This window comes from Ciconia boyciana, chromosome 2 (genome assembly GCF_034638445.1).
Source record: "Ciconia boyciana chromosome 2, ASM3463844v1, whole genome shotgun sequence".
In the NCBI taxonomy this organism is placed as follows: Eukaryota; Metazoa; Chordata; class Aves; order Ciconiiformes; family Ciconiidae; genus Ciconia; species Ciconia boyciana.
The window spans coordinates 14,755,128-14,783,011 of NC_132935.1; the positions used below are offsets into that span (position 1 = coordinate 14,755,128).

The 27,884-nt window shown below is 40.4% G+C and overlaps 1 protein-coding gene and 1 long non-coding RNA gene across 5 annotated transcripts in view; both read right to left on the reverse strand.

Moving 5' to 3' along the window:
* Positions 1 to 1,415: 1,415 nt before the first annotated feature.
* LOC140647404 (uncharacterized) lies at positions 1,416 to 6,197 on the reverse strand. The gene is made up of 3 exons (XR_012040755.1): positions 5,254 to 6,197; positions 3,597 to 4,115; positions 1,416 to 3,453 (listed from the first exon to the last, which is right to left on the reverse strand). It is a non-coding gene; the product is annotated as an uncharacterized lncRNA (long non-coding RNA).
* A 918-nt stretch (positions 6,198 to 7,115) lies between these two features.
* The window catches only part of DEPTOR (DEP domain containing MTOR interacting protein), a 76,119-nt gene continuing 55,350 nt past the window's right edge, over positions 7,116 to 27,884 (reverse strand). For 2 of the 4 annotated variants that reach the window (XM_072851971.1, XM_072851970.1), the window contains one exon: positions 7,653 to 9,162. In XM_072851971.1, coding sequence (XP_072708072.1) covers positions 9,034 to 9,162 — 129 coding nt within the window. In that variant the 3' untranslated portion in view covers positions 7,653 to 9,033. Of the gene's footprint in view, positions 9,163 to 27,884 lie in introns of all 4 variants that reach the window. The other 2 variants (XM_072851973.1, XR_012040754.1) reach the window with 2 other exon arrangements.

The window sequence follows — 27,884 nt, forward strand, 5'->3', positions numbered from 1 at the left end:
TGAAGATGTATAAGCCAACTAGTAAGGCATACAGTCACAGCACGCTGGGTAACTACCGGTGAGCTCTTCAATACTGATGGCCCTCTAAACACCTATGTGGGTTAACAGGTATTTTTGATTGACTTTTTTTTTTTATGTCAGCACCTAAATTCTCTAAAAGTTTCACTTTGAATTCCTCATTTGGTTTTGGACGCTGCCTCAGTCCCCCTTCTGCTACGGGGGGGAGCAGAAGCTACCCTTGTACCAAGAGCTGAGACTTCAAACACTGAGATACATGACTGACTGTGGTGCAAGGGACATAGTAGGGAGAGCCAGCACTGAAGCGTATGGGAGGTATATAAATACTTCAGGACACCTGAGAGCTACAATACCTGTCATATTGCAAGCAGTGGAATAAACCTCAGGTTTAAGTGGAAATACTCAGCTACGCTGCCTCTGGTCTCATCTGCTGTGGCTGCAGTAGCTGCTACACCTTCTTATGATCTCATTGCCCTAATGGGAGCAGGTTGGTGTCTTGCTGTGACTCCTTGGGTGAAATTAGTACTTTTCAGGACAACTTAAAAACAGTAACAGCCAAAAAGCAGGAAGAGTCTGCTGAAACATGCAGAGAGTGATTATGTATGATCATTTCTACGTACAGATTACAGCTCAACTGACAAATGGCTCTGGTCCCCTTGACTGGAGATAGACAATTCAGAAACAAAGCTGTCCTTGGGTGAGAGGCCACTTTTCATCTTGACAAAAAGCATCAGAGGAAAGGAAAAGGAGACGCATTTCTTGGGACATTTAATAATAGCACATGATCACAGTCAGTTCTGCATGATATAATTGCATGACTTCTCAGAGAATTGGCTGGGTAGCCAGGAAGTTCTTTCCCATCAACAGCGCTGATTGAATGTACAGCTGGGTAACTCCCAGTGTGAAATTACCAGCTGTAAAACAGTTGAATTAGCTGATATTAAGTGGTGGTTATTAGGGATGTCGTTCAGTTGTTCACACATAGGTGTCTAGTGCCATTTGGAGTATCCTACAGTATTTAAGACATTCTCTGGGGCTTAGTCTCTAGATGTGATTTCAAGGGGCATGGGCTTCCCCGTAGGTCCTCTCCATCCTATAAGAATGTCTCAAATACCCTAAAGCATCTTTGCTGGCACTCAACATTTGTGTGTATGCAACAGAACCAAGCCCCTGGTTTCTGAGTTCAGATTCCAATTAGATAAGTAGAAGTAGATGCCATCACCCTGCTGCGATGCTTTTTCAGATTATCTGCAGATCGGGGAAAAGAGCATTGCATTAGCCCACGTGCCAAAGGTCATCTTTGCAATTACAAGCCCATTGTTAGGAGTTAATCTCGATAACTACTGGAAAATGGTATCATCAAAGAGCCTTTAAAATGTGGACAATTTGACCTTAATTATAAAATTTTTATTCCTGTGTAACATGCCTTCCTGAAGCTCTGCACATTGACAGCATTGTCTGTTTTTTTGCAAAAGAAAGAGTAATCAGCGAGAGTTAAGGTAAATGTTTTCTGTGCCTTCATCTTCCAAATACAATTTCCAACTGAACCAGAAGATAAGATTTTTTTTCTGTGACTATGTAGGAGACGAGGTCAAGGGGATTTATATTTGAATGGTCTCTGGAATGGAATACTGATGCTGCTGTAAGGAAGGTGAATCAATAACCCTCGGAAAATACTCTGTTAGGAGAGTGAACAATAATACAATCATGCAGATACTGTGGGTAATAGTGGGTAATGAAACAAAATTTTAAAAGTGTAATACATATTTTATCATGAAAATCGAACATTTAAGAGGGTAACTCAGTACCCTTTTGTAAATGCGGCTTTTAAGCATATTTTGTAACAGGCAATTTGCCTGCTGGAGTGTAATGGAAAATGAAATACTGATTTTTTAAAATATTCCAACAGGATCTTGTTGATTCTGGCAAAACAAACAAAGTACACACACATCCCAAACTGCAGTAACAAACAAAAGGGTGCAGTATCTTATCTTCAAAAAGCAGTTGAGCTGACTATGCTTATAAAACAAAACAGGCAACAGGAAAATGTAACATTAAGATCTTAAATACTTTCACGTTTCTTCCTTTCTAAGTTAACCCATAAAAGTTAGTCGGTTCCACCTGCCATATTTAAATGAGTTTTAATAAAATCTTATCTTGTTTCTAGAAATACTTTGCAGGTAAAGCAAGGCTGTTAGGGCACTTTGAGAACAGAAATTAAATGGATTCCCGATCCTGCAAACTACTAAGCATTTCTTCCGAGTGGAATCACTTAATATTTCCCAGGCTTTGCTCAACGTCACGCTTAATTAAACTTTTGTTAATAAACGTGGAGAGCTCGGTTTAGCCCCATTGCTGGACTCCATTGACAAAGCAGTTGTTCAGTCAAGCCTGCTTATCTGCCTGTGTATTTGTTTTTAGTTGATACATGCAGTGTTTGCACATATACAAATATTTTATAAAGATTTTAGAAATTGAAGATATGAAAAAAGTTTTAATTACTTCACAATGTAAATTAAAATTGTTTCTTTAAAGGAAATCTTTTGTTCGAGTAGCTTGTTACATTTGAAACTGAAATATTTCACAAACATTTATCTTTAAGATGTTCTTATCTAGTGCATTTTATGCTTGAATGTTCTGAAATGCAAAAGTATTAATTACAACTTTGTTCTTATTGAGAAGACAGGGTTAAGAATGTAAATTGTAAATTTAGTCACAAAAGTGCAATGGTTTTCTCCTCTGTGCTGCTATGAAGAAACATAACGGGACAGGACCTTTCCATACTACACCCTAACACCACACCTGCCTGGTGGATGCTCTTCTGGGTTCAACACTCATTTTGCTTCTAATTTAAAACCATCAACAAGAATTTTAAAACAAGGTATCTTGACTTTCTTTTTTTTTGCAAAAACTAATGGTTTGTACATACTATGTGTTTTCCAGCCACAATCTAGTAATAAGCATCATATTGCAGGTTTTGCTCAGGTAAAATTTTCCAGGGAGACTCAGTGGAGGTTTGCCTGAGAAGTGCAGGTAAGAACAAGTATTCCCTGAGTTATACTTGGGTACAAACAGAAAAGTATGATTTCTGTTCATCACAAGTTCCACTGCAAACCTGAGAGGGGAAAAAGAAGCATTTCCTAATTGGAAAAGCATAGAATAGAGGGATAATTTTTTTTTTTTTTCTGTTTAATACAAGAAACTCTAAAACCTGAAGAGGAAAACATAAATCCTAATGATTCAATTCTCCAGTCATTTATAGTTTGGAGTGAAGACATGAGTTTATCTGGTTCTAAGCCCAGCTATAGTTGGGAGGCTGTGCTCCAGCCGGGGCGCGATGGAGGGAAGGAGCAGAGGGTCTGTGGTAGCTCATCCAGAGGACGGGAGGAAAACGACACTCTTCTTTGGAGATCTCTCATCTTTTCATTCTGTAATCTGAAAAAGTCCACGAAAGCTATGGCCCATACAGTGTTATGAACCATATGAAGCTTTGTTAAGAGTAGGTGTGGTGGTATTTAATACCTTCAATGAGTTTTATTCCATCATTATGGTAACTTTGTCTTATTTTGTTCTCTTACCTCAAGGCCTTGTTTGTATGTTAGTTATCATTTGATAGTAAAGCAGCAGCCAGTTCACCCATTTTCCTTGAAATCTCAGGTTTGCTAAATGAGCACTGCTAATTTATGAAAAGCTGGTGAAGATGATCATGATAAAGAGCCACTCAAAAACAGACTAGTAAAAATGACAAAGAAAGCAGCCACCAAGACCTTCAAGAACCAATTTTTGAGCTGGAAGCAGAAAACAGGACCATTTTAATTATGTGGCAAAAGGAGCAGAAGAATAGGAAAAAAACCAAAATATGTGCATAAATCACTGATAGAGGCAAAACAGTCTGGTGGGCAAGGGCTGTCCTTTACAGCGGTGTTCCCCAGCGCGGTCTGCTTGGGCGCATGCAGCAGCGGGAGCATCTCCCAGTGGAGGAGGTGTTCAGCTGCTCAGGAGCTGTGTAACACCTCTTTGAAGTGGCCTGCAAACCACTAGCTGTCCACATACCGTACTCTAGAAACCATTTCGTAGAGGTCTCTGGGTAGAAGCACCTTAGGAACAGAAGCAAGAAGTTACACATAAAAATAAGAGAATTTCCTATGGCTCTAATCACTTGCAAATTCTGAAAAGAAATGACGATTATTCTTTGACAAGGCCATGCCAGTCGGCAACTGCTGTACTCTAAGTTCAGTGAGAGCTACAGTGATGTAGGATGGGAAAGGTATGCATGTACCGCAGCATTTTTATATAAAAGGCAATACAACAATTTGTGGTACCTAGCCTGCAGTGCCTCCTTCAAGCGTGTCCTCTCGAAGCTAAGCATTTAATTTTAAGCATGTGCTTATGCAACTTGAGTTTCAACAGTACTGGAAATGTACAGCTCCCATGGACAGTATGAGAATGGATACCTAACTGCAAAACAACAGCCATTTTTCTAGAGGACATTCAGTTTGACATTTAGAGCTATTCCCTTCTGAATATTTCTGAATTTTCCTGAGGAATTGCAAGTATAAAGACTCAGTATCTATACGTGAAACACTGTCTTTATGGTATAAATTCCTTGTATCGAGTCCTGTAACGTTCTTTGACATTCTTAGATTATCTCTTGCTTTAATGGCTCAGTTTAAAAATGAATGTGTAACTATTTATTTATGTACAAGTTTGTAGAGAAATCTAATGGTTTAAAATCACTCAGCTTCTCTGGAACATCAATGATATTTTTATCTGCACTGTGTGTATACAACAGGAATTATTACATTGGCAGTTACTATTTCTGTTTTATAAATAACACATGTATGTGAAAAATATAAGCCACATCACCCACCAGATAAAGAAAGACACATTTTAAAAGTATGATTTATGGAAACCTTTAATGGCAATTCTACTGTAAAAGGTTAGAAGTTTTCTCACTTTGTTTGAAGAGTGGTGTGGTCTAGCTTTACTTATACATGTGACATACACATGCTTTTTCACTTACACAAGTGGTCTAGTTCTAATTATACACTGGGAAGAAAATCATAATTGCAACAATTGATTTCTCAGCCTGTCTTGCATTAGGCAAACATTTTTGCAAACCATATTGTCTCAGTTTTTCCTGTCTCTAAAATTAGAATAAGTCTTATTTAGCAAAATTAACATTAAAAACCAGTATTTAATTCCCGATGTTATCTGAAATTATTAGAGCATTACCCCATAATCCGATCATTCTGTCTCCATCCACAGGGAAAAGGAAACCTCCATGCATCACAGCTGTCAGTGCAGATGAAGAAAGAAGTCAGTCACTCCTTCTTCTTCCTAATCCTCACACTACTTTCTTTGGCCATGTCTATGTTAGTACATCAAATCAGTACCGGGACTGTTCTCTGGTTCTAAGGCCAAGTGGCACAACACAGCCTGCATCCCTATGCCCAAATTCTGATCTCATGTTATTAGCTGAACTACACTTGGGCAATTTTCTCAATGTCTAGACCATGCTAAGGGGACATGCTGACCGTTAAACCAGTAATTGTGGGACAGTGTCAAAAATTTGACACATCCCTAGCACTCTGTAGTTATTAGTGAGGATATAACCAGAAAAGGAAGAAAATATTGAGACAAACATTCCTTCTGCATGACTTTTTCCTCCCAAACCTCTTCCTGAAGATAATCTCATAGAAGAGGGTAGTTGGACAGACCCACTGGTATTGCAGATGCTGCTATGACACCATTATGTCTTTTCGATGCTGACAATTTTATTTTCAGCTTCTATGGAGACCTAAAATGCAGACGATCAAATTCCGATACACTTGAAGTGGATTACTGCATTGTTTCATGAGTGAAATGCCTTCCATGGGACTAGCTGTGGAACCAGTGGTGTTCAATAGTATACACATGGTATTTGATCTTGATAAAGGTAATCAAAATTATGTATCTTGCAGGAAAAATGACAGAAGAAAAATAGGAGAAATATGCCACTGAATTAATGCTCCAATTAGCTTAACTGCTAGTTGAATTTAATTAACCATTATATTGCTTGAAGATGTTCTATAAATGACTTGCAAATGTACATGTGCAGAGGAGTGGCACTAATCTGTGTTATTAAGGCATAAAGATTTATTAGAGAATCTCACATGATCTATAGTAACCAAAAATACAATCACGTAAGAGAGCAAGTCTTACTAAAATGCCTATCTTTTTAACGAAGTTATTACTGCTGATGCCAGGGCTTTTTTCCTTTCTGGTTTCTTGCTTCAGTCCACACTGTGATAGCCATGCATCTCTTAAAGTGCCTCACTTCTGTGAATAATCTTACATTTCCCCTGCTACTTTGCAGGAAGCAAGGTGCTCTATTATATTCAAAATTCTGTGCCCTCTGAAGTGCATGAGAGTTTGACACTGGCTCCCATGGGATGTCTCGGAGGGTATGTATCACTATGTGCAGACAAACTGCAATTTAATTAGAAATGATACATTTTATAGCTTAATTGTTAACTTGGCACCCTTTTTCCCAAAATACAAAATTTCACTGCGGAGATAATTTGAATACCTTTGTCACATTGAAGAGGGAAAGAATTAATTAAATTCCAGATTGCCAATCAAGTTGAGACCACAATATGGAAATCCCCATTAAACAGCAGGCAAGTAATGGTGTTCAAATTGTGATAGTGACTAATGTATCTTGCAAATGAAAATGCCATCTCCAATCTGTAACATAATGATATGCACAGATTTCTCCCTGCCCCCATCCCCACTCTTTTTGCTCAAGTCTAAAGTGCACTCTGTAATGCATTATTAAGCTAAATTCTGACCCAGTTTCTTAATTATCTGTAAGCTACGGGGAACTTGTAGCAGAATATTAACTAAGGCAAGAGATGTAAGACAGAAGAATCCACGATGGCATTAGAAAGAATCATTAGCATTCTGCTAAGAAAATCCTTCACATTTTAATATTTAACCTAGCCTAACATGTAGAATTTATATTTTAAAGTGGTACGAAGTATCTACCAACCAAGCCACCAAAACAACCTGGGCAAAAAAGAAAAGAAAACAGAAGTATTTGGGGAAGCATTCCTGAATTCACAAAATCAAAAACCTGTAGCATACTGACACATTTCTGGGACAACAGGATTTTTTCCAACCGTTCTTAGTGGATACCATCGACAGTTGTTACAATCTCATATAATACTATGTGCTGAACTATTTATTTTAGATTAAGTCTAGAATATAATCTGCTATGTGTTATATATGTGTACCAAAATTTTGGGGGGTACAACAGGGATAAACAGCTGTCATAATAAATGACACTTTGGAAGAATCTTCCAAACACTTTTCTGCCTGGTTAGTGTCAAGTTAGCAGTTGCAGTTTTAGACCTCCCTGCACTGCTGCATATTAGTGGAATATGGGAAGTTTTCATGGTGAAAAATCAACCACGGATATGCTATATGAGAAACAAAGAACACATGGACTTCTACCTACAAAGTTGCAGGCATATGTGATTTTGAAGACTTGCTGTATCTCTGATGTAAAAGTGCTTGAGTGAAAAACATACTGCAAGAGCAATGTATTTAGTGACAACAATTTTTAATATAAAACATATTTCAAAATTATTTGAGGAAAAAATACTTTCCCCACCCCGTAATTGAAGGATTTGTGGTATGCTCATATAGAAAGTCAAGCTTTAATTGTAAAATTTAGACAGCAGAGAAAGTCTGCAATATATATTTATAATTTTGTGGAAAAGGATATATGTATTCAGTTCAAAGATCAAAGAAAACCCATGCAGTCCAATTACCATCGAGCTGAGGAGTCACCTAACTCAGCAGAATATGGCATTTGTATATGCATTTTTTAAAAAGATTTGTTTCATGAATTCATCAACGAAGAAATCCTACTGTTTGAAAAAGAGTGAGAGTCAGTTAAATACAATGTTTTATTAGTAATAGTGTCAAATGCAACTGATGTGGCAAGTCTGTAGTTTGCAAAACATTTGATGATTGGAAAGTGCTAACAAGCTTAATGTACATTCAAGTACATTGCTTCAATTTGAAGTGTACTTTCTCTAGTGGAGCATCTGGATGTGTCATTGCTAATGCTAACACTGTGAATTTCCCGCTTCAACCCACCAAATATTTTTCTTCTAGGAATAAAGGTGGCCAAAATTTCTCCAAGGTGACAAACAACAAGACTGAGACACCTTTCCTTTCCAGAAAAGGAAAAAAAAAATCAAGATTTTATATTTGAGCACCTAAACCAGTACGTAGGCATCTAAACAAATTTTCAAAGGCCAGATTTTGCAAAAGTACCACAGGCTTTTCCATTTGTCTTACAGTTTTACATTTTTCTTTCTAGACAGTCTTACATTTTTCTTTCTAGAATAAACTGTGTATTCGGTCAAACCCAAAAATTCATACCACAGTATTCCCTACAGAGAATGATCACCTTTTTTTCATGCATTTGCAGTTCGCTTGTGTTTGATTGCAATCAAGCCAGCATTCAGTCAGCTGTCCCTCGGCCCAAGGAGAGAGCAACTGCAGCAGCACATGATCCTGGGACAAAGCTGGACACCAGGAGGATGTTTACCGATTTAAATATGTCATGCAAACCGTCTGTGACATCCTGACCCCACAGTATTTGGTTCTTTAATCTCCTGAAGTGCTTTGATCCAGTGGTGGACTGTGAGGAAGTCTGCATGGCCTCTTAGGTGGGAAACCATTCTGACTGATGCAGACATGGCTGGACAGACAACCTAAAGGCCTCAACCTTGTCTCCATCGGGCAAAGAAAAGTCCTTAGTGAAAATATGCTGGTATCTATTGTTTGCTTCTTAGCATAATCACCAGTGCTATTATTGTTAAATGAAAGAGAGCCCCCCTCCCCTAAAAGCAAAATCATCTATTTAGACACAGCAACGTTCTGCCTCCTTGTGTCATGCCGCTCCATGGCCGTTGCTATTTCTCTCACAAAAATGTCCAGAAAGAGTTTTTTTCCTTCTCAGGACTCTATTTCTTCCATCACTTCCATCACAATCGTTCGAGGGCCGGTCAGGATGAGGTTGCTCACTGTCCTGTAATCCACGTGGAGAACGTTGAGGCCGTTGACAGACACGACAAATTGGCAAACCTGAGGAGAAAGGCAAGCAGCAAAAGTTACGCATTAGACGTTTTTTGATAAGGTTATTTACACAGAGGTACTATCAACTCCTGGGCATGAAAAACCTCCAGAACTCTTCATACCCTCTTATTCAGCACTCTTAAGAAAAACACATTTCTTAGAATTAATCTGGCAAGTTAATTTTCCGTAAAATTCTTTCTTTGAAATATCACTGCAACATTCAAATCTGTGGAATTTTTAAGTCCTACATCAATCATTTTTCTTATAACAATGACATTTTTCTTATAACAATTATATTTTCCGATGTCAATGATATTTTCTGATATCAATGGTGCTTTGCAGATAATATGGGGCAAGACGGCTCTGGCCATTGCCAAGAGTCTGTTATCCTTAGTTTGTCTTAAACACTTCCATAGAAACCATTTTAGACAGCTCTTGGTAGTCACAGTAAAAATATGCATCATGTTTCCCGGCTCAGGGCAAGGTCTGGATGATAACTTCACTAGATTCCATGCCAGAACCTTCACTTGTACAACATGAACCCAAGGGATCCAGATTCTAGGAAATAATATGGAAGTTGAAGTCAGTACTAGAATGGATTAAAATGTCACTGCCATTTTCAGGAGATATTCCTACACAGATTTAGTTCTTTCTACTTTTTATGTGAACAGGTTTTGGTTTTCTTCAGCAAGTATGGCTCATGAATTTATTTCAAATACACTAATATTTTGTTTTTAAAAGCCATAACTAATTCAAACATTGAAAGTCTCATATCATTAGAGGCCGTTTTCTGTCCAAAAAGTCTTGATGGAAATATTCTGACCAATGCCAATGTATATCTTAAAAGAGTTAATCAGAGAAAAAGTCACATCAGCATTGTAAAAACCTGACAAGGAAAAGAAAGATAACAATACCGATTCCTCAAAAACATTAAGCCTTCTCTGTATCTAATCATAATATTACAGTATTTGGTAAAAAGGCCAAAAATGTGTAATGTCTAGATCTGTGTTTTTAATGATAAAAATATGGAGCCTAAAGCAACAATAATATCATCCTGATGTTTCAATGAAACCAATGCATTCACCAGAAGGTTATCTTTCTTACCCATAAGTGATCTTCAGTCTGTATGAAAGAAGCTATGAAGTGAGTATCACTAGAAATTTTCACGCTTTATTTTATATTTTTACCTTTCCTATTTAGGCAGAAACACAACAGAGAAATGTATGCAGAAGAGGTGGGAAACATCTCTGGTGTCTTCCATTGCTAACTCTAAACCAGACTTTCTCACAAGCCAAGTCATTTCACTTTTGTGCATCAGCTACCTTCCCTCTCAAGTAAAACGTGTGGTGAAACTCATTTCATGTTTGTGCAAAATGTACAGAATGTAGCTATCGATGTTCTGTTTAAGGAAAATTACAGAGGAAGCAAAGCCAATCCAAAAATGTAACATTTCATCAAAAATACCACCAATGATTTTAATCTTCGCTCCTTAGAGCCTCTGCCCAGAAACAGCGGCGGCAGCCCTGAAGGGAGGGCAGACCTCTCTCTTGCACCTTACCCCTTCAAACTCAGAACTCCTCCGCAGAGCTGGCGATCCTGGAAGTCAGCCTTACTGGTAGCCTGAACGATCATCAAAGTATGGCAATCAGCAATACCACTTAGCCAGCTTCCATGGCAGTATGGATGTATCTTTCCTATACATTTATATGCTATATTTCAGCTACGAGTAGCACGAGGAAAATGGTTCAGCTTTTATGTGCAGACAAAGCCTTCTGAATTTTAAGGATTTTGGTTGAAAAGGTAACACATCATCCTCTGCAGTGTGCCTCGATTAGTATTTAAGAGGCACGTCTATTCAGTTTAAACTGCAGATTTTTGCAGTATCTATAGGTCTCTCAACTCCCAGCGGTATTTCCCAATGCTTTCTATGGCTTTCCAAGATTGTATCAAGTTTTACTGAATTATAGCTCTGGCTCCAGAATAATATTTGGGTTGATTTAAAACAGACCTGCAGAAATAACATTGTCTCTTCTGGCTTAATGCAATTTTTGGAAGTTGAATGGCTGACGTTTGTTTTAATGCTGCATACTCTCAGACTTCTTGAGTTATTGGAATCCCAATGCATGGGACTCGTGTTTGGTCAGGGACAGGCATGCAAGCATGTGCTGGATAAATCTGCATGCTGGGTTATGTCAGGGGCATTCGGGGACCTCCGGGGAACATCCCTGGCAGAGGAACAGCCTTTCCAGACCGGCCAGCCACTCGCACGAGGGCTGCAATGGCGTAAATGCGGACGGTACAGGCACCGCAGTAGTGAACAGCAATCTGGATGCCAAAGAGTGAATTTCTTACGCAAAAGACAAGAGTTGACACGTCTGCGTTCTCGATGTGTTTGTTTTAATGTATGCCCTTGGCAGTATTATTAATCAGCAATGCGTACAGGCTGAGAACAGTCCTCTGCGTGCCGTCCTTTGCACTGGATCCAAATGGCTTATTAGTTTCACCATTTCCAGTGGGTAGGATTAGATGCAAAAAGTCCACCCAAGCCAGATGAGAAGAGGAACGTAGAGAGGAGGACAAGGTGTAGAAGAGAGTACTTCTGTCCTAAAATTGCATGAAAAGACCCGTGAGGAACAGGAGATGATAATAAAGAGCCAGTCAGCCTGGGGGCAGAAAGCTCTCTCCATGGCCATGGCTTGGCCAGTGTCCCCAAGGGCTGAGTCTCTGCAAATTCCAGATCCGGCTCCCTCAGGGATAAAGAAATGTGGAGCCATTTGCCATGTCCTCCAGTCCTGACGAGGGGAGAGAGGTTTTCACAGTCCTGGGCCCTTCAGTATGCTGAGTGCCCTCGACTCACCCCGTTTTGGTCTCCCCACCCCAGTTTTCCATCCAGAGAAGCATCCAGCAAGGGGAAATGAAATGCAGCGCTGCTTCGTGCATTTTGGCCATCATCAATCCTGCCCCATCGTGCTTTTACTCTCTTGGTGGAGTTACAAAACGAGCGAGAACAAGCAAGTACCCACAAACCAGCCCTGACCGAGTGTATCAACCCACATATTATTATCTCAGGAATTTTCTTAAGGAGACTGGTTTACAAAATCACAATGATTTAATGTTACATTTACAAAAACACGTTTCAAAAAGCTGTAAGTGCTCAGCTCATAGCTACAGCTGTTAAGGTCTTTGTAACTATAAACATGTAAAATTTCTCTGTCGGTTTCCACACATCAGTAACTATAATAGATAATAAACTAAAGTTAAAAGAGTCTCAAAGAGCCTTTTATTGCTCATTTCCTCATAGCTCTCCAAGGAGCTTGACAGGAGATAAGCATCCATTTTTATCCCTCAGACTTCAAGAAATGACAAAGTCCAAATAAATTCCAACCATTTTGTTGATCAGGATGTGGCAATCTAAAAACCACAGAAACAATAACAGTTAAATAAAGTAACACTGAAATGAAAAGACTCCCTTAATTATTTTCAAATATTTAAATGTTACAGTAATAAACATTTATTGTTAAGTATTTGAATTTCCCACCCTAGCATACAGCAGCCCACAGAAGATAGCAGAAAAGGCACCTCTGTCTTTCTGCGGGTTTTCACTGGCACATACAGAAGATTTAACCAAGTCCAGGTGTTCCCAGGAAAAGGAAAGCTTCAACTTTGGGCTTACACTTGAACAGAAAGGATCTGGGAACCTATCGCTTAAGGGAGTTAGCAAAGATTTGTCATGCCATTTATCATCAAACTGAAGATGGCAAGAAGAGGAATTATAATTAGTTACCGTAACGTTTAATGGCCAAAGTCAGGATTGTGCTGTACTTGGAGCTGTACAACCCTTCCTCCCCCTCACTGGTTATTCTCTTCCCTCCGCAGCAAGCTTTGGCTGCCGGCCCCTCCTTGGTCTTGCCAGGCTGCCCTGGAGATGTACATCCACACCCCCTGATTTCCTGCCGGGAGAACTGCCCGCCGGCCAAACCAAAGCCCCGCACCCTCGCAGCGGGCTGTCTGCACCGGGGCTGCACGGCTGAGCCCGCGTTGATCAGGAGCTACAGTGAGGATGATCGCGGGATGCCCCCGAGGGATGTCAGAGACCGGCCACAGGCGTGGGCGTGGAATTGCACAACTACCTTAAAGCCAATTATTGAATAAAAACATTGTATACCTGTCACTAATTCTTACTTAGTGTTCTGCCTCAGGATGACCTTAACACTTATGAATGCTACAGAAATATTATTTGAGGATAGGCAGTTAGCCTAGATCCTAAGATATTCAGATGCTGTCTGCGCCGTAGACTTTAGTCACCTTTCCTTGTGGAGCCAGGCCTTGCTTGCTGAACTTCCTTCCATTTAATATATTAAAAAAATATCCTTTAAAAATTTCCTTTCTTTTTTCTAGGCACACTTTTTAGAAGGGTGCTGTGAAAGATCATGAAGAGCTGGAAATTCCCACTGCAGAATTTGGCTTAAGTGATGATTGCAAAGTTCTTTGAGACAGCCCTAAAAAGCATTTAAATTTACAGATGCAGTGAGCACAACCGTTCATCACTGGTCGCAAAGCAAGTAACAGCTGTGCAGAGTCAACAGATAATATGTCTCAAAACAGTAGGATAAGACCATGATTACACAGTTACTTTAATTTGACATAAATTTTAAAAAAAGCTTGAGATGAAGAGGAACGCAAATGCCTGTGCCAGCGTACAGGAGGCAGAGTGGCTGGGGGACTGCCCTTCTCCACAGCAGCAAACGTGTGCACCCCATTTCAGTGGCTGTGAGTTAAGGCTCTAATTCTCAATGGATTTATCATTTACATCTCAGTGTCAGGATCAGTGTCCGGAATCCACTCTGCTTTTTTTTTTTTTTTTGCTAACTTCTCTTTAAGAAAGAGAGTATAAACACTGTTACAAATACAGATCGAATAGGTACCAAAGAAATCAATGTTACCAAACACAACATAGGCTTGAAATTCTTGCATACAAAGCTAGATTATGCAATGACATATTAAAGATAGTGGCAAAACCACTGTTTTTCAGCAGTACTGATATTTTACCCAGTTATCTGGGCAGTAATGGGATCATTCAGGGTCTAAGACTGGCAGAAGTCTCTACCAGCACACTTGAGTTTTCTCCTCCAACAGCACCAAGGTCAACCAAACAGCGTAGGGATGCTGAAAACATTGCCACCAATTCATTGCCATTGAAGGTACAGATATTACTGTACATGTGGCAACTGCATGAAGGAAAAATCTTAAAAAAACACTGGAGGGAGAGAGTGAAATCCAGCCTTGCACTAATCTTTTGCTCCAGAGCAGGCAGGATTTCACTCCTGGAATCTGCGCAGATCTGAAACAGATTTCTAGCAGCTGGGGGCTCAAACCAGGGCCACATCCTGCTGCAAAGCAGATCCCTTTGAAACCAAGGTACTTCAAAAGTTATTAGCACATTGCACAGAAACATGCAGTTGTTGCGAAAGCTGTGTGCAAATCAGGGCTGGCTCAGTTGTCCACCATGAGACAGACTGGATTTAACCCTTTGCTCTGTTCATAATTTGTAGGCACACTGATTTACATATAGTTATCAGATAGTTTAGGACACGTTCCCTTAACTATTATTTCTTCTTATCATCTGATGTGACACCAAAGTCACACAGATAATTTTTTACTTTAAGACAAGCCATTCCCAAAATACCTGGAAAAATGTATTGGTTTCTTTTTGGTCTTTTTCTTTAAAACCTTATTAGCATCAAATAGAAATGATGCATTCAGGCAAATGTAGGAGTTATTTTCAACCCTGGAAAGTTCTTCAGCAATTTTCCTAAGAACTAAAATAAAAGCTTCTAAGTATAACTTATTTCAGAGCTGTCTAAAGAAAAGTGTATTTTGACAATTTTACAGAATAAAATTGATACCAGAATTGACAATAGAACTATTTCAAAAAGAAAATAATAGTCCAATGTTAGTGGTTTTGCTTTTCTTCTTGCTAATGAAAATTAAAATTAAATCCATTACAGAAACAGCCTGTTTACATTTCTGTTATAGACATACCCTCAATAATTGTAAATAAATGCTTTTTTATGTCCTACCAATCCTACAGGGACAAGGATCAGCTGGCCAGTTTGAGTAGCTCAAGCCTATAATTGTTTCATTATGGTATTCTGAAACTCACTGTGATCTTCCAGAGGAAAGGTTCTTCACACGTGGTTAGCAACCCCCATCTATTTTCTATGTGTAATCTGCACAAGACCTACGAGATCCTGATTTCTATTAAATATCAGGCCACGCTGTCAGTAAGAACACTTCCTTACAGGCACCCATGCAAATTGGGGCTGAAGGATTAACATTTTGCAACTGTCAGTGACCTGGAGATGTCTTAAGCAGAATACCCAACAAATCAAGCTCTTCACACTCTACAGATACTTTTTAAAACTCTGGGCCAGTTCTAAGATAGAAAACTTACTGGTTGATTCCTGTGGTATGGCCACAGCTCTCACCTGTGAAGGTTACTGAACTGCTGAAACTGAGAAGGAAAAAGCAAAGCAAAAAAAGAAAAGATATTCTTTACCATCGCTTGTTTAAAAAGGCGATATATCTGCTTTGGCTTTTCTTGTCTTGATGACAGATTTCAGCAAAATTTGGAGAAGGCTCAGGTGCTACAAGAACGTAACATCTGAAACGCAGCTTTCCAGCCTTCAGCAAGGAGGAAGGGCTGCCAAGCTTCCAACATTTTAAAGGAAGAGTTATGCTTCCAATGGGATTTCTCCCCCTCACATTCCCCTTCTCCTCTGGGTATGCTGGGAACTGCTGCTCCCATTCCTGCCTCCCGAGCACCACTGTGCTCTCAAGCAGACAGATGGAAATCAAGGCGTCATTTTTTAAATCTAATTTAAATATGACATATGAAGGAGTTGAGAAATGAGTGAAAGTAAATACTTACTCCCATCTAGGGATGTTATTTTGTCACAGAGGAACAAAAAATTACGCTGCTTCTACTTTTTATTGCAGTTACCATTTAAAAAGGAGCTATTTACAAGTGGGTAAACACACAGATTTGCCCTGCCAGTTGTTAGATCTCTTGAATAAATCTTCCGAGCTAATTACCACATCATCACCTTCTACCTCACACACCACGCCATGGGTTTGTACACAAAACCCTTAGCGACAAGATCAGAGAATGAGGTTTTCCTCTCCTTAGGGTGTAAAGAACTAATCTTACTTTTAAAAGAAACGTGGGGGGAAAAAAAGATTTCTTTATCAAAAGCTGGAGCAGTAACCTGATCTGGGACCCCACAACCCCTTCTGCTGGCAGAAACGGATACCCTCAGCCTGAATTGCCAAGGACTCTGTGGATCCAGCTATCAAACCTCTTCCAGAGAGGAGGAGGGTTCGTAGCAGGGGTTGGTGCCTGCACTCCCGAGAGGTGCTCTTGTCCCTTTCTGCTGGCTCCGGGGAGCAATGCGCCAAAGCCAGGCACCGCTCCCTTTTAATCTTGTGCCAGCAAAAATAAATAAATGAAAGGACTTGTCTCCAGGCAAAATAAGTTCCCTGATGTGCCTGACATGGTTGGAGGAAGACGGCAATAGGCACGTATCTGGTTGGAAGCAAAGGGAAAGAGGGAGATGAAAAGGAGGTGGAGATAGGATCAACCTTTCTGGCAGCTGCTTACACTTAGATCAGTAAACTGCAGCTTAAGTTATCAGATAACTTAAAGTCCCAGTGAAATCAATGGCAAGATGGATGTTAGGGTAGAAGGAACAAGCACGGAGAAATCTGAGGTAGAAAGAACAAGTGCAGATAAATCTGAGGCAGAAGAACAACGGTGGAGGAGAGAGGGTGCAGGGCTCAACTTCTTTCAAACCCTTACACACACAACCTGCATTTATGCTGATACAGGGGCTCTTCTATTTTAATAGGTAACCCATAGCCATAAAGCAGAGGAATCCCAATATTCAGCAAAGGGCCCAGGCCACAGAGATGCTGAACGTGCTGCCACAGAAGAGCCTAAGACACAAGACTAACCTTCCAAATAAAAGCAAACACAGGCAGCACTGAAGTATTTGCTCCCACTCTGCTAAGCTTTACATTGGCATGCTGGAATGAGAATAGCGATGAAAATCAGAGGTCCTAAAAGTTATGTTTCCAGTTGGATTTTTATCTTGTTGTTTTGTTTTTTTTTCCTAAGAATTCATGCAATCTTGCTAGGATTAGTAAATCAAAGCTGGAACCTAACAATTCAAAACCTACTGCATGTTGCCGGAAGGTTAAAAAATCATGCAATGTCCTTTTCTACATAATTGAGGTTACTGGATGAAACAGAATAAATTGCAGCTGTGTGTTCAGCTCTGTAAATATCTCTAGCAAATGTATAATTGGCTGTAGAGTGGGTGGTGTGGCAGTAGGCAAGTATCCAGGTCTTGCATAAACAGGATTTTCTCTCTAGAGGGACGCATTTCTTGTTCAAGGTCTACGCCAGTGTTAAGCTGGCTCACTGTCCCATCGGAGGGCTAGAAACTGGGTACCAGCAGAGCATGGTACAATGCATAGCAGAGAAAACCAAGTCCATTTACAGAATTACAAATGTAAGCGTGTACTTCTGGCTCTCCATCTTGATCTGTGGCTGCGGTCTGGTATGGCTGGTTTGCCTGAGCAAGGCTTCATTACATAGTTTCATTGCATACATTCATTACATACTTTTTTTTTTTTAAGGGAGCTGAATTTTTTGTAGTATTCCAAGCTCATCAGCCTCTAACTGAAAAAAACCCCCCAGAAATTAAACAACATAATATAAAAACTACATAATATAAAAAATTAATAAATACATCTAATAACATAGTATATATATTTATAACTTAATATAATAAGTCATAGAATATAAAATTAAGTCATAGATTCTCAAAGGGCCTCATCATTGATTCGGATGATCTCTCCCTCCCTCCCTCCCTTCCCACTGATGGGACTCAATGGGAATTTCAGTCTTTTTTTTCACCAGGAATAGAATGAAACCATTGCTGTGCAAACTCCACAAATAGAGTAGACAAATTAGAGGGGGAAAAGAGATGACTTAATAGCCCATGAGAACAACTCTTGTTTTGGGGTGGGTGGCTTTCGGTCTGCACGCAAGTCTTGGCTCTGCAGCGGCAGAATTTCCCCAACAGATTGACTGAGCGGTCAGACAAACGCCAACACAGCAAACGGGGAATACTCACGGAGGTAAACTAAAGCTATCTGTAGATACCTGGAGGGTAATAACAGTAAGGACCTAATACCCTGAAATGCAAACGTTCCATAAATAGGGAATAGGGAAATATAGGTCACTGCTTCTCATGGCCCTAATTGGGAATTGGTGTGTAAAATGACTAACTTAATCTGAGTCCAGCGAGAAATACCCACAGGTAAGGCCAAGCTGGACTGGGCCATGTCAGGAAAGCAAACCAGTGACTGCATGCTTAAATTTGTAAGCATTTTTATTGTGTACTGCAATTTGACACCTACCACGGAACAGCTCTGAAAATGTTAAATAACTCAAATGGCTAAAGGTGGCTCTGGGTGAAATACTGCATCAGCAGCAGAAGAACATGGAGTCTCTAGCTTGGAAATAACGTCTTTTTATGCTTGGGTTGACCTTTTAGTGTTCTTTTTTTTTTCCCTGGTATATCTATACCTAAACTAGAGTTGCTGAAAGAAAAACGTACATAATTAATAAAGAACTTTAAAACTTCAATTTACTTACAAGGTCAAATATAATTAGGCTAAACTAACTAAATGTAGCTCATTTAGGGCCCATATTAGTTAAAAATAGTCCCTAAACCAGCTCAAACAAGGGAGTTACAAGGGCAGCCAGATCTATGAAGGAATCCCTCAGCACCCTCCAGTATCAAGACCGTAGTGAGCACAGAATCATAGAATCATAAAATCATTTAGGTTGGAAAAGACCTTTAAGACCAAGTCCAGCTGTAAGCCTAACACTGCCAAGACCACCACTAAACCATGTCCTTAAGCACCACATCTACACGCCTTTTAAATACCTCCAGGGATGGTGACTCAGCCACTTCCCTGGGCAGCCTGTTCCAATGATTGACAACCCTTTTGGTGAAGACATTTTTCCTAATATTCAATCTAAACCTCCCCTGGCACAACTTGAGGCCATTTCCTCTCGTCCTATCGCTTGTTACTTGAGAGAAGAGACCGACCCCCACCTCTCTACAACCTCATTTCAGGTGGTTGTAGAGAGCGATAAGGTCTCCCCTGAGCCTCCTTTTCTCCAGGCTAAACAACCCCAGTTCCCTCAGCTGCTCCTCACGGGACTTGTGCTCCAGACCCTTCACCAGCAGGAACGGTCTGCGCCATTTGAGACAAACAGCTGCTCTCTGTTTGCACAGACAAAAGTGCAATTGTTTTTCCATGTGTTTGACTAGCTAAACAGAGCCTTGGCTTCAATGCAACATGTTTCCCAAATCATTCACTTATATCATGAAAGGAAGCCAGCTTGTGTCTTGAGCAGCAACAAGAAAAGACATGGAGAAGTGCAGGGAAGGTTCTGTAAAGTAGGCAGCCGAAGAGCGGCAGCATCCCCGAAGCGCTTGGGGCAGAGCTGCGATAGCCACGATGCTGTAAACCCAACAGCATCTGGGAAACCCTTCAAGGCTTCAAGTGAAATGGATATTGCAACTAAAACTAATAATACAAAATGCTTTTCATCCTCAATTGAGGGCAAAAGCACTTCAAAATGCCAGCATTTTGCTGTACTGGCCTCTAATTTTATGTCTTTTTTTAATAGACGCTTAGGATATTCTTTTTAAGGTTTCAGCCATTCTGCAGAAATCCAGCAGTGGGATAAGTTTTTCAGATGACAATCCTCTCTTTAGAGAGCCTGGACTACCTAAGAGTGACCTGCAATAGCCTAAGAAAGCTCGAGCAAGGGTAAGATCCCAGCTGTTCTGGCTGGCACTAAATCTCGCCGTTCAATGAGCTATAGACCACGCTGGAATTTGGAAGCTGTATCAAAACACAAGCACAGCCCTGTTTTACAGCGCAGCTGAAACCAAGACTGCTTTCTCCCTTTCTGAATGGCTACAGCTGTAAGACTTCAGAAACAATCAAGAAAGCACTTTCATAAATGCAGGGTGTTCAGATATCTGGGTTATCCTGCCACAAAACACCACTTACTCGAAAAGAATTTTTAAACCTACTTTTTATTAAAATGATGTGACTAAATTTAAGAAACCCACTGACCTCCAACTACAAACCTGCAGAGAATTTTTTTTTCTGAATTGTATTTGCTATTGATGAGAAGGAGCCAATGTACAGACACAAGTACAGTAGGTCACTTGTTGCTCAACAGCATTTTAGGTGACCGGCCTACAAACAAGTTCAATGTCAACTACACTGCTGTAAATACAGACGAAACAGCTCTGAGGTATTATGAAACTTTCTGTATTTGCATAAGGTTTCAGTTGTAAAGAAAAAAAAAAGTCATTTTATTGCTCAGTAAAACTCTCTCTCTGTTAAAAGAGTCTTTAGAAAAAAATCACACAGTTCTTGGAAATCCAATACTGTTCTGCAGAAAATTCGTCTGAGATAAGCAAGTAAAACCTTGCTAAACCTGTGTCCTACAAGTTTAGGGGGAAAAAAAGGAAATTCACTATTAAAGGTGAAATTTATACTCAAAAAGCTAAACCCACTCCCTTTATATTTTATGTAGGAATCCCCACTGCCTTAATTCCTTTTTTCACAGTGACTAACATGTGTCCTGTTGTCCAAAAACAGGACTGAAAAAACATAAAAAGTATTTTTCTCTGTTTTCTTTTGTGTGTGTAGTTTGTGGTTTGCATCCCACTGGAGTGACATTTGAGCACTGCCCTGCCTGTCTGCATGGGAGTGGATGTTTCCCATATTTTTTATACTTCAGGGGGGTGACTTTTCACATGCAGTTTTGATTTCTTTATCATATAACAGTCCCTGATAGCCACAGCAAGCACCTAGTCTCTAGTCCAATATAAAGCTGGCTGATTTTTTTTACGCGATTTTATGTCCACTGACTCAGAAGAACAGAAGCCCATGGTCCATTGAAGTGAGTGCAGTCCCGCACCCTGTCTGCTTGGTGGTGACTGTGCCCTCAGAGATACCTGCACAAGGGTGGAGCTCACTTAACCATCCAAAACAACTTCAACAGAAGTACTGGGGCCTCGGAAGAGATGTCTTCAAAACAAACTGATCCTTAAACAATTCTGTGGGCAAAGAAGCAAGGCAAACCAAGGAAACAAGCAGAGAAATGGAGATCCACCAAAAAAAGTAGGAATGTAGGATGAAATTCTGACATGTCTGAAGACCACAGGAGCTTTATCATGGCTTTAAAAGAACCAGGATGTCATACTTAAAGTCTAATGGCTTAATAGTGGAAAACAGAGAAAAATAGAGGAGAATTTTGGTAAAGACTAGCAGAGATTGGAATAAGGCGGCATTAGAAACAGAAAACCTCTACTCACCCCCAGAACAGTTACAACCTGGGCAGGGATGTCAGGGTAGTATGTTGCCAAGAAAGTATGTGGAGTTGATGCAAACACAAATTCCTCGTCAGGAGGAGGAGGATGGCTTAGCAAGAGGACAGTTGTACAGACCAAATTTTGAAACTCAGTGGAGCCTGTGCCGATGTAATGTTGCTGCACAGGAGTCCGGTAAGGTCCAGTCTGTAAATGTGGATCTACGTGTTGCTCTAAGATGGAGAAACCTAGACCATATGCTGTGAACCACAGCCCCAGGAAACACAAGGAAATTTTAGCAAACCTGGAATTTTATTGATTTGTACTGGTATGAAAATGGATCTACTCATCAAACTTTTTGATTATGTCAGATTTGTTGGCATTTTCCATCTGTCTAATCCCACAGTACTTTACAAGAATATCTATGTATTCTGTTAGGAAAACAGTCAATATGGTTGCACGGAGTTTGTGACAGGGTAAAGAAGAAAATCCAAATCCAAACTGTGTCTTCCATGGGGCCACCACGGGGCAGGTTCCACCAGCAGGCCAGTGGTACAGCGTCTCTAAGATAGTCTCCTGTCACTCAGAGAGGTCCAACAGTGATAGGGCTTCCACCATGGAAGAGGAATACAGCAGATGGAGTAGCTGGTGCAGCAAAGGGGCAGCAGAGGGACTGATTTGCAGCTCATCCAATGCTGCACTGGGATTTCCAATGACAAGGGGGAAGGGGGACTGCTGAGAAAACATTTCATGATTTCCATCAACCTAGAGACACTGTGCTAATGCAAAGGATGATCAAGGCCATAAGGACTCTGTTGTTGCACTAGTAGTATTCTGTAATGAAAGCAAAGGAGAGATTTGCCAAACCTTCTCTTCTTTTGGCAACCAGACAAAGTTCTGGCAGTGACGCACAATGCAGCTCCCAAAATAATGTTTTCCTTCAGTAAGAGAAGCCCCTAGCTGGTGAGAGGGCTGAAATCACAAAACTCTCAGACAAGAGGAGATGGGTACGATGCAGCCTGCTGCCCAGTACTCATAGAACTATGTTACTATCGTAATTTTGATGGCAATAATCCAAGTATAGTTAGAATACCAGGGTTTTAGGATATGTCCAACCTATTGAAAAGTGGGAACAGGACTCACTCTAAAAAATCTGGGAACTACTCATTGAGATTAATTAAACAGACCCACTGGAAATGGAAACTTTGTGACAGTTACAGAGGCATCACCACAGCTCACCAGCAAACTCCTTGAGCAAATGATGACCACAGAGCAAAAAGAGGAGGCAGGCATAGAGTAGGAACACCCAGGCACAGATTCATGCATCGATCGGGAAAGTACGGTGGCTGCTATACATGCTGTTAAACAGTTGTCAAGGACAACCAACCACTAATCCATTTTTCATGTCAATGGCAGAGTTGAGTATTTTCACATTCACAAATATTTGATCTCTTCCAACGTCTGTTGAATCATCATGCTACTGACTAACACAGCTGCCTTACTACATTTTTCTTCAGAGTCTTTTAGAAAGATTTCTATTAAAGATCAAATGAAAAAAAAATAGCATCCACACTGTTGACCATTATGTTCTTACTATGCTCTTAAAATGTCCTAATGTGACAACCGCTCTTCTTGAGCACAACTTACAAGATGTTCAAGGCTAATGGCTACCCTCCTCAGCTCACTCTCTCCAATCTCTGTGATGGATAGCAGCACATAAAATCTGAGGTTCTGGTCACAGCTGCATAAAGTGAAAGACCAAGCTACAACTTGTTTGAATTTTCTTTGGTTTTACAAAACCAGAGTTGATTTTATGGTAAAATATCAAATCTGGTTTCTTAAAATTAGGTTTCTCTAAAGCCATAGGTGCTTGAATACAGCTTCCACATTTCTATGGGGGAGAATGGACCTTTATGTTATAGTTTATAATTAAATACTACCAGAAAATGTGGCACTCACTTACAGAGACATGTTTGAAACTTATATATACATCTATATTCAAGCCCTACAGTAGTGGCATTCATCACACGAAGTGCTATGCACATTTAGCTCTGCTGCTTCTCTACTTATGGCCAAGCTATGAAAGCAGTTTGTCAGCAACTTTTTTTGAGTGTTCACATTACCAAATACATTCATTCTGAATTCACTCTAATGTAATTATCAAATTCAGCAGTGAGCTGGTAACACAGCTAAAGGAAAATACCAACCTGCCTCAGTGTTTTCATGCTGTAATTGAAAACAGATGGCAACTCGTGTAATTTATGCTTTTCTACAATCAGTAACATGTTGGTATAAGATAAGAATTTTAAGATTGAATTGCATCTGCTTCAACAACACCATATGCTAGTGCACAGTATAAATATTTATCCAAACCTACTTCATCTTCTCATTTAAAGCTCAGTCACATGAGATTGTGAAAGTACCCTTCGGATACCTTCAATTAGCACTGAAGCATCTCCCCAGTGCTTTAAAGGGTTAGAGTCCCAGCACCAAACACTGAGGGATTTTCCCTTTCCTAAGCTTCATGGAGAGGCTTAAATGGAGGCATGTTCATTGTGCCTTATTTATACAATATAAATCCCAGTCTTCAAGCTCTCGCTAGGCTGCCTTTAGGAGTTAAGAAGTTTCTCATGATGTCCAAGCTTCTCTACTTTTCCCACTATCCTGTAAAACATTGGAGATTGGCCACAGCCATAAATGAGATATTTTTTCCTGAGGGAATAATTTTTTTTAAGATTGTTAGACTGGTTTATCCTGCTGGTCAAACAGTTAAGCAATCAGTCTTCAGGTCAGATATTGGCAAGGACCATGGAGTGGGTTTTGCATTTCTCTGCAGCATGGGGTACGTTCAACCTCCCGAGAATTTCACAGTTCAAATTTCTTCCTATTGCAGCAACCAAAGGCATTGGCAATTCCTCTGATATCACATCCTTTTGGATTGGTTTCCCCCCCACTTGGCACCTTATAATGCATAGCTTTTAGACCTTTTTGTTACAAGCCTGTAAAATTTTGTGACTGTGGCAGTATTTGGACTCTGTGGGCTAATCAGAGAGTACCAATGTTCCTTTGATTGCACGGAGACTGGGCTGGATGACCTCGATGGACCTGACAGCAATCTGCTCCACAAAAACAGTGGCTACTTAGTTACACTTGAGATTTGGCTTTTATTCTGCTAGTGAAATCATTTGAGAACGCAGACCTGAAATAATCATTTGTGAATGTAGAAGACGATGGCACAAGCAGAAGATTTATGAGGCTGATCTCCTCCCTGTGCCTGCTTTTAAAGATCAGGAGAGCAGAACCATGCTGAAATGATCCTGGCTGTTTATCGTAATCCCCAAGCAGAGCTCAAAACAGGAGGGGTTGGTACCAGTGACCATACGTGGTCCCCCGAACTCCCTGCTAACTGAAATGAAGAAGAACTAGAATAGGGTAGAAAAGCTTGAGTGGCCATTGGCAATTTGTACGATACAAAGACCTTAGGCATAACAGCTATAAGTACTAATTTGCTCATAATCAGTTTAAGGAGACAGATACTCTTTAGCATTCTGCAAAGGTTAGGGCTGGGCACTGATTTCTCCAGCCAAAGGGAAGAAGAGATAATTAGCAAAATGAGTGATTAATTTGTCTCTTTCACAAGCCTCACACTAAGCTAGGTCTGCTCATTTTGTCACACTCTGTTGCAGTGATGTCACACTAAATAATGTGCAATGCATAATTTAAGTCACTAGTTTGAAGTCAAGTTATGTAACTTTTCAAAGAATACTTGTACCTCAAAACCAGAAATTAACTTACAGAATAAAACACTGAAAAAAGGGAGAAAAGAGTTTTCCTGACAACAACTGGCAATATTTAGCAGTGTCATCCACAGAGACCTGAATTTTGCAGCCAGTCAATACTGAATATTAAAGCAACCTGGGAACTTCAAAATGCTGCTGTTCCTGTCTTCCACTGCTGACGACAGCAGACAGCAAAACAGAGCTGCAAATAACTTAGAAGTACGCGTTGCAACACTGACTCCTTTCATAGCCCTGCGTCGCCTCCAGCTCCTACTTGTTCATGCGCTTACAGCAACCACGCTCTTCACAACGCTGTCACAGGCAACCGCACTTCAAAATATCAGGTCTAAAAATACTTTAATAAACCTAATTGACAAGATATTTATTAAATTATTTGCTCAGCTTCATACTTGAAACCTCAGATTGTAAATGGTAATCCTATTGACTGGCCCCAGAAGAGGTATCAAGATTTAAAGCCAAAACCATTACACCCTCTCACACCTCTTCAGCAGACCATGCTAGTAGGGATTTTCTCAGTATTAAATTGTCTGAAAATTCCCCCAGAAAAGGACGTCATGTATAACGAGATGGCAAGTGCTGCCACGCAGAGGTGCACGTGTGTGACGGAGACCCATGCATCCCAGCCGCCCCGTCCCGTGCCCACCACACAGCCGCTGTGTGTGGTCAGAGCTCTGTCCCAAGCTCATTGAGATTTCTACCGAGACTCCCAATTCACAGCGCTTTGGAGCAGGCCAGGAACCCAGCCAAGGTCAGGCTGAAAGCAAGACACCACAAAGTCCTTCAGGTATGTTGAGCCTGTAATGTTTACTGCTTTACATAAAACACGGTAGAGTTTTAAGTGCACAATGTGAGGTCCTACAATGAGATTGTAGGCAGCAGTCCTCTCTCAACAATTTGTCCAGCGTAACGCAAAGACAGGAATATAGTGCTCTCCAAGAGAGGTAAGTGCAAAATCACAAGCTTTACAAATAAAGACACTTCCAAAAACAATTACACTGGATACATCTCCTTAGGAGGAAAAACCCTGCTGCTACTGCCAAGAACTTTTCTACAAACTGCAACACCAAGTCTTGGCTCTTCTTCAAATTCTTGCCCTTTACATCATAGCCAACTTTCCTTGTTAGCGCTTCTTTGGTGTAGCGCTCAGAGCAACACTGGCAGACAAAAGCCTCTTGCACCAGCCCACCAGGAGTTACCGTGCCCAATAGTCTATTTTCAAAGTGCCCCTCCTGCAGCTTCCACACAGGGGAAGGTTTATTTTCAAGGAGCTGTCATCTTAAACCTGTCATACGATTCCTTTACATTTGACAGATTGAAGAGTTCTGTAAACAGATGGATTAAGTGACATAGTTTTTTAAAAATTTCAAATACTGCACTATAATTTACATACCTATTGCCATGGGAACACCTCAACAAAACCCCTTATTTTCAAAGAAACCTGGCATTTCTTCACCAGGGGCTAAAGGTATTCAGCGCTTCTGCAAATGGAATGCCAATTTTGGTGTCTGAACAGGGACTCTACTAATATGTGTGCAATCCTGCTCTGAAAAGCGGTTTTATATAAAGATAGCACCTTTGCAAATTATCAGATCTGTCCTTTGTGCAAATTCAGGGCTGTATATCCCAGTTTTACTGTCTAAAATACTGTTTGCTCCCCTCAGGACAGCAGACTATTTTCCATTCTTAAGTCTTGAATGGTTCAGGTAAACCCCTGTAACCCCATCAGAGCACATGAGCACGTGGAGAGCACAAATGGAAGACACAGGGACATAATTTCCTACATAAAACCCATTTCAGAGGTGAAACATGAAAGAACCCAGCTTAACTGAAATGTCCCAGTGTGTAGTTGCAGGGCTGTCAGCATGAAACCAAAAGTAAAAACAAACCAAAGGCCCACTATATTCAGCTTTAAGCTGCTGTGTTCAGAAGTAAAATCTCTAAGATTATACATACGACACCACAGTGTTATTTTTACAAGTCAGGTTTCAGAATAGAGCTACTTCATTGCTAGCTGCTACATTCAGAGGATAAAAGATGCTGTAAAGTACGAAACTCCCAAGTTCAGGATCTAGAACATACACACAAATAAATTCATTATTTTTAAGTTTAAGGCCTTTAAATTTTAGGCAGGATTACTTTTCGAAAACTATACTCTTCATATGAAAATTTTAACTGCGTATTATATTTAGGTATTGTGTAAAACATATAAAAAATCCCAGCTCCCTCAGGAATCAAGCCATTTGCCAGCAGGATGTGTCAGGGTGCTGCCTGCACCAACAGGCTCTGCAGCTGCCATTCCCCTTCCCAGGGGTTTGCCTGCCCACACTCAGAAAAAGTAAATGCTTCAAAGACAGTACATTCTTACAAGTTTCATGAAAAAACCCCAGAAGCCAGAGGGAAGAAACTGCTGTAGTGCATTTGCTAAGGAGGGTGCCACGGCAGGTCTGGCATCGTGTGA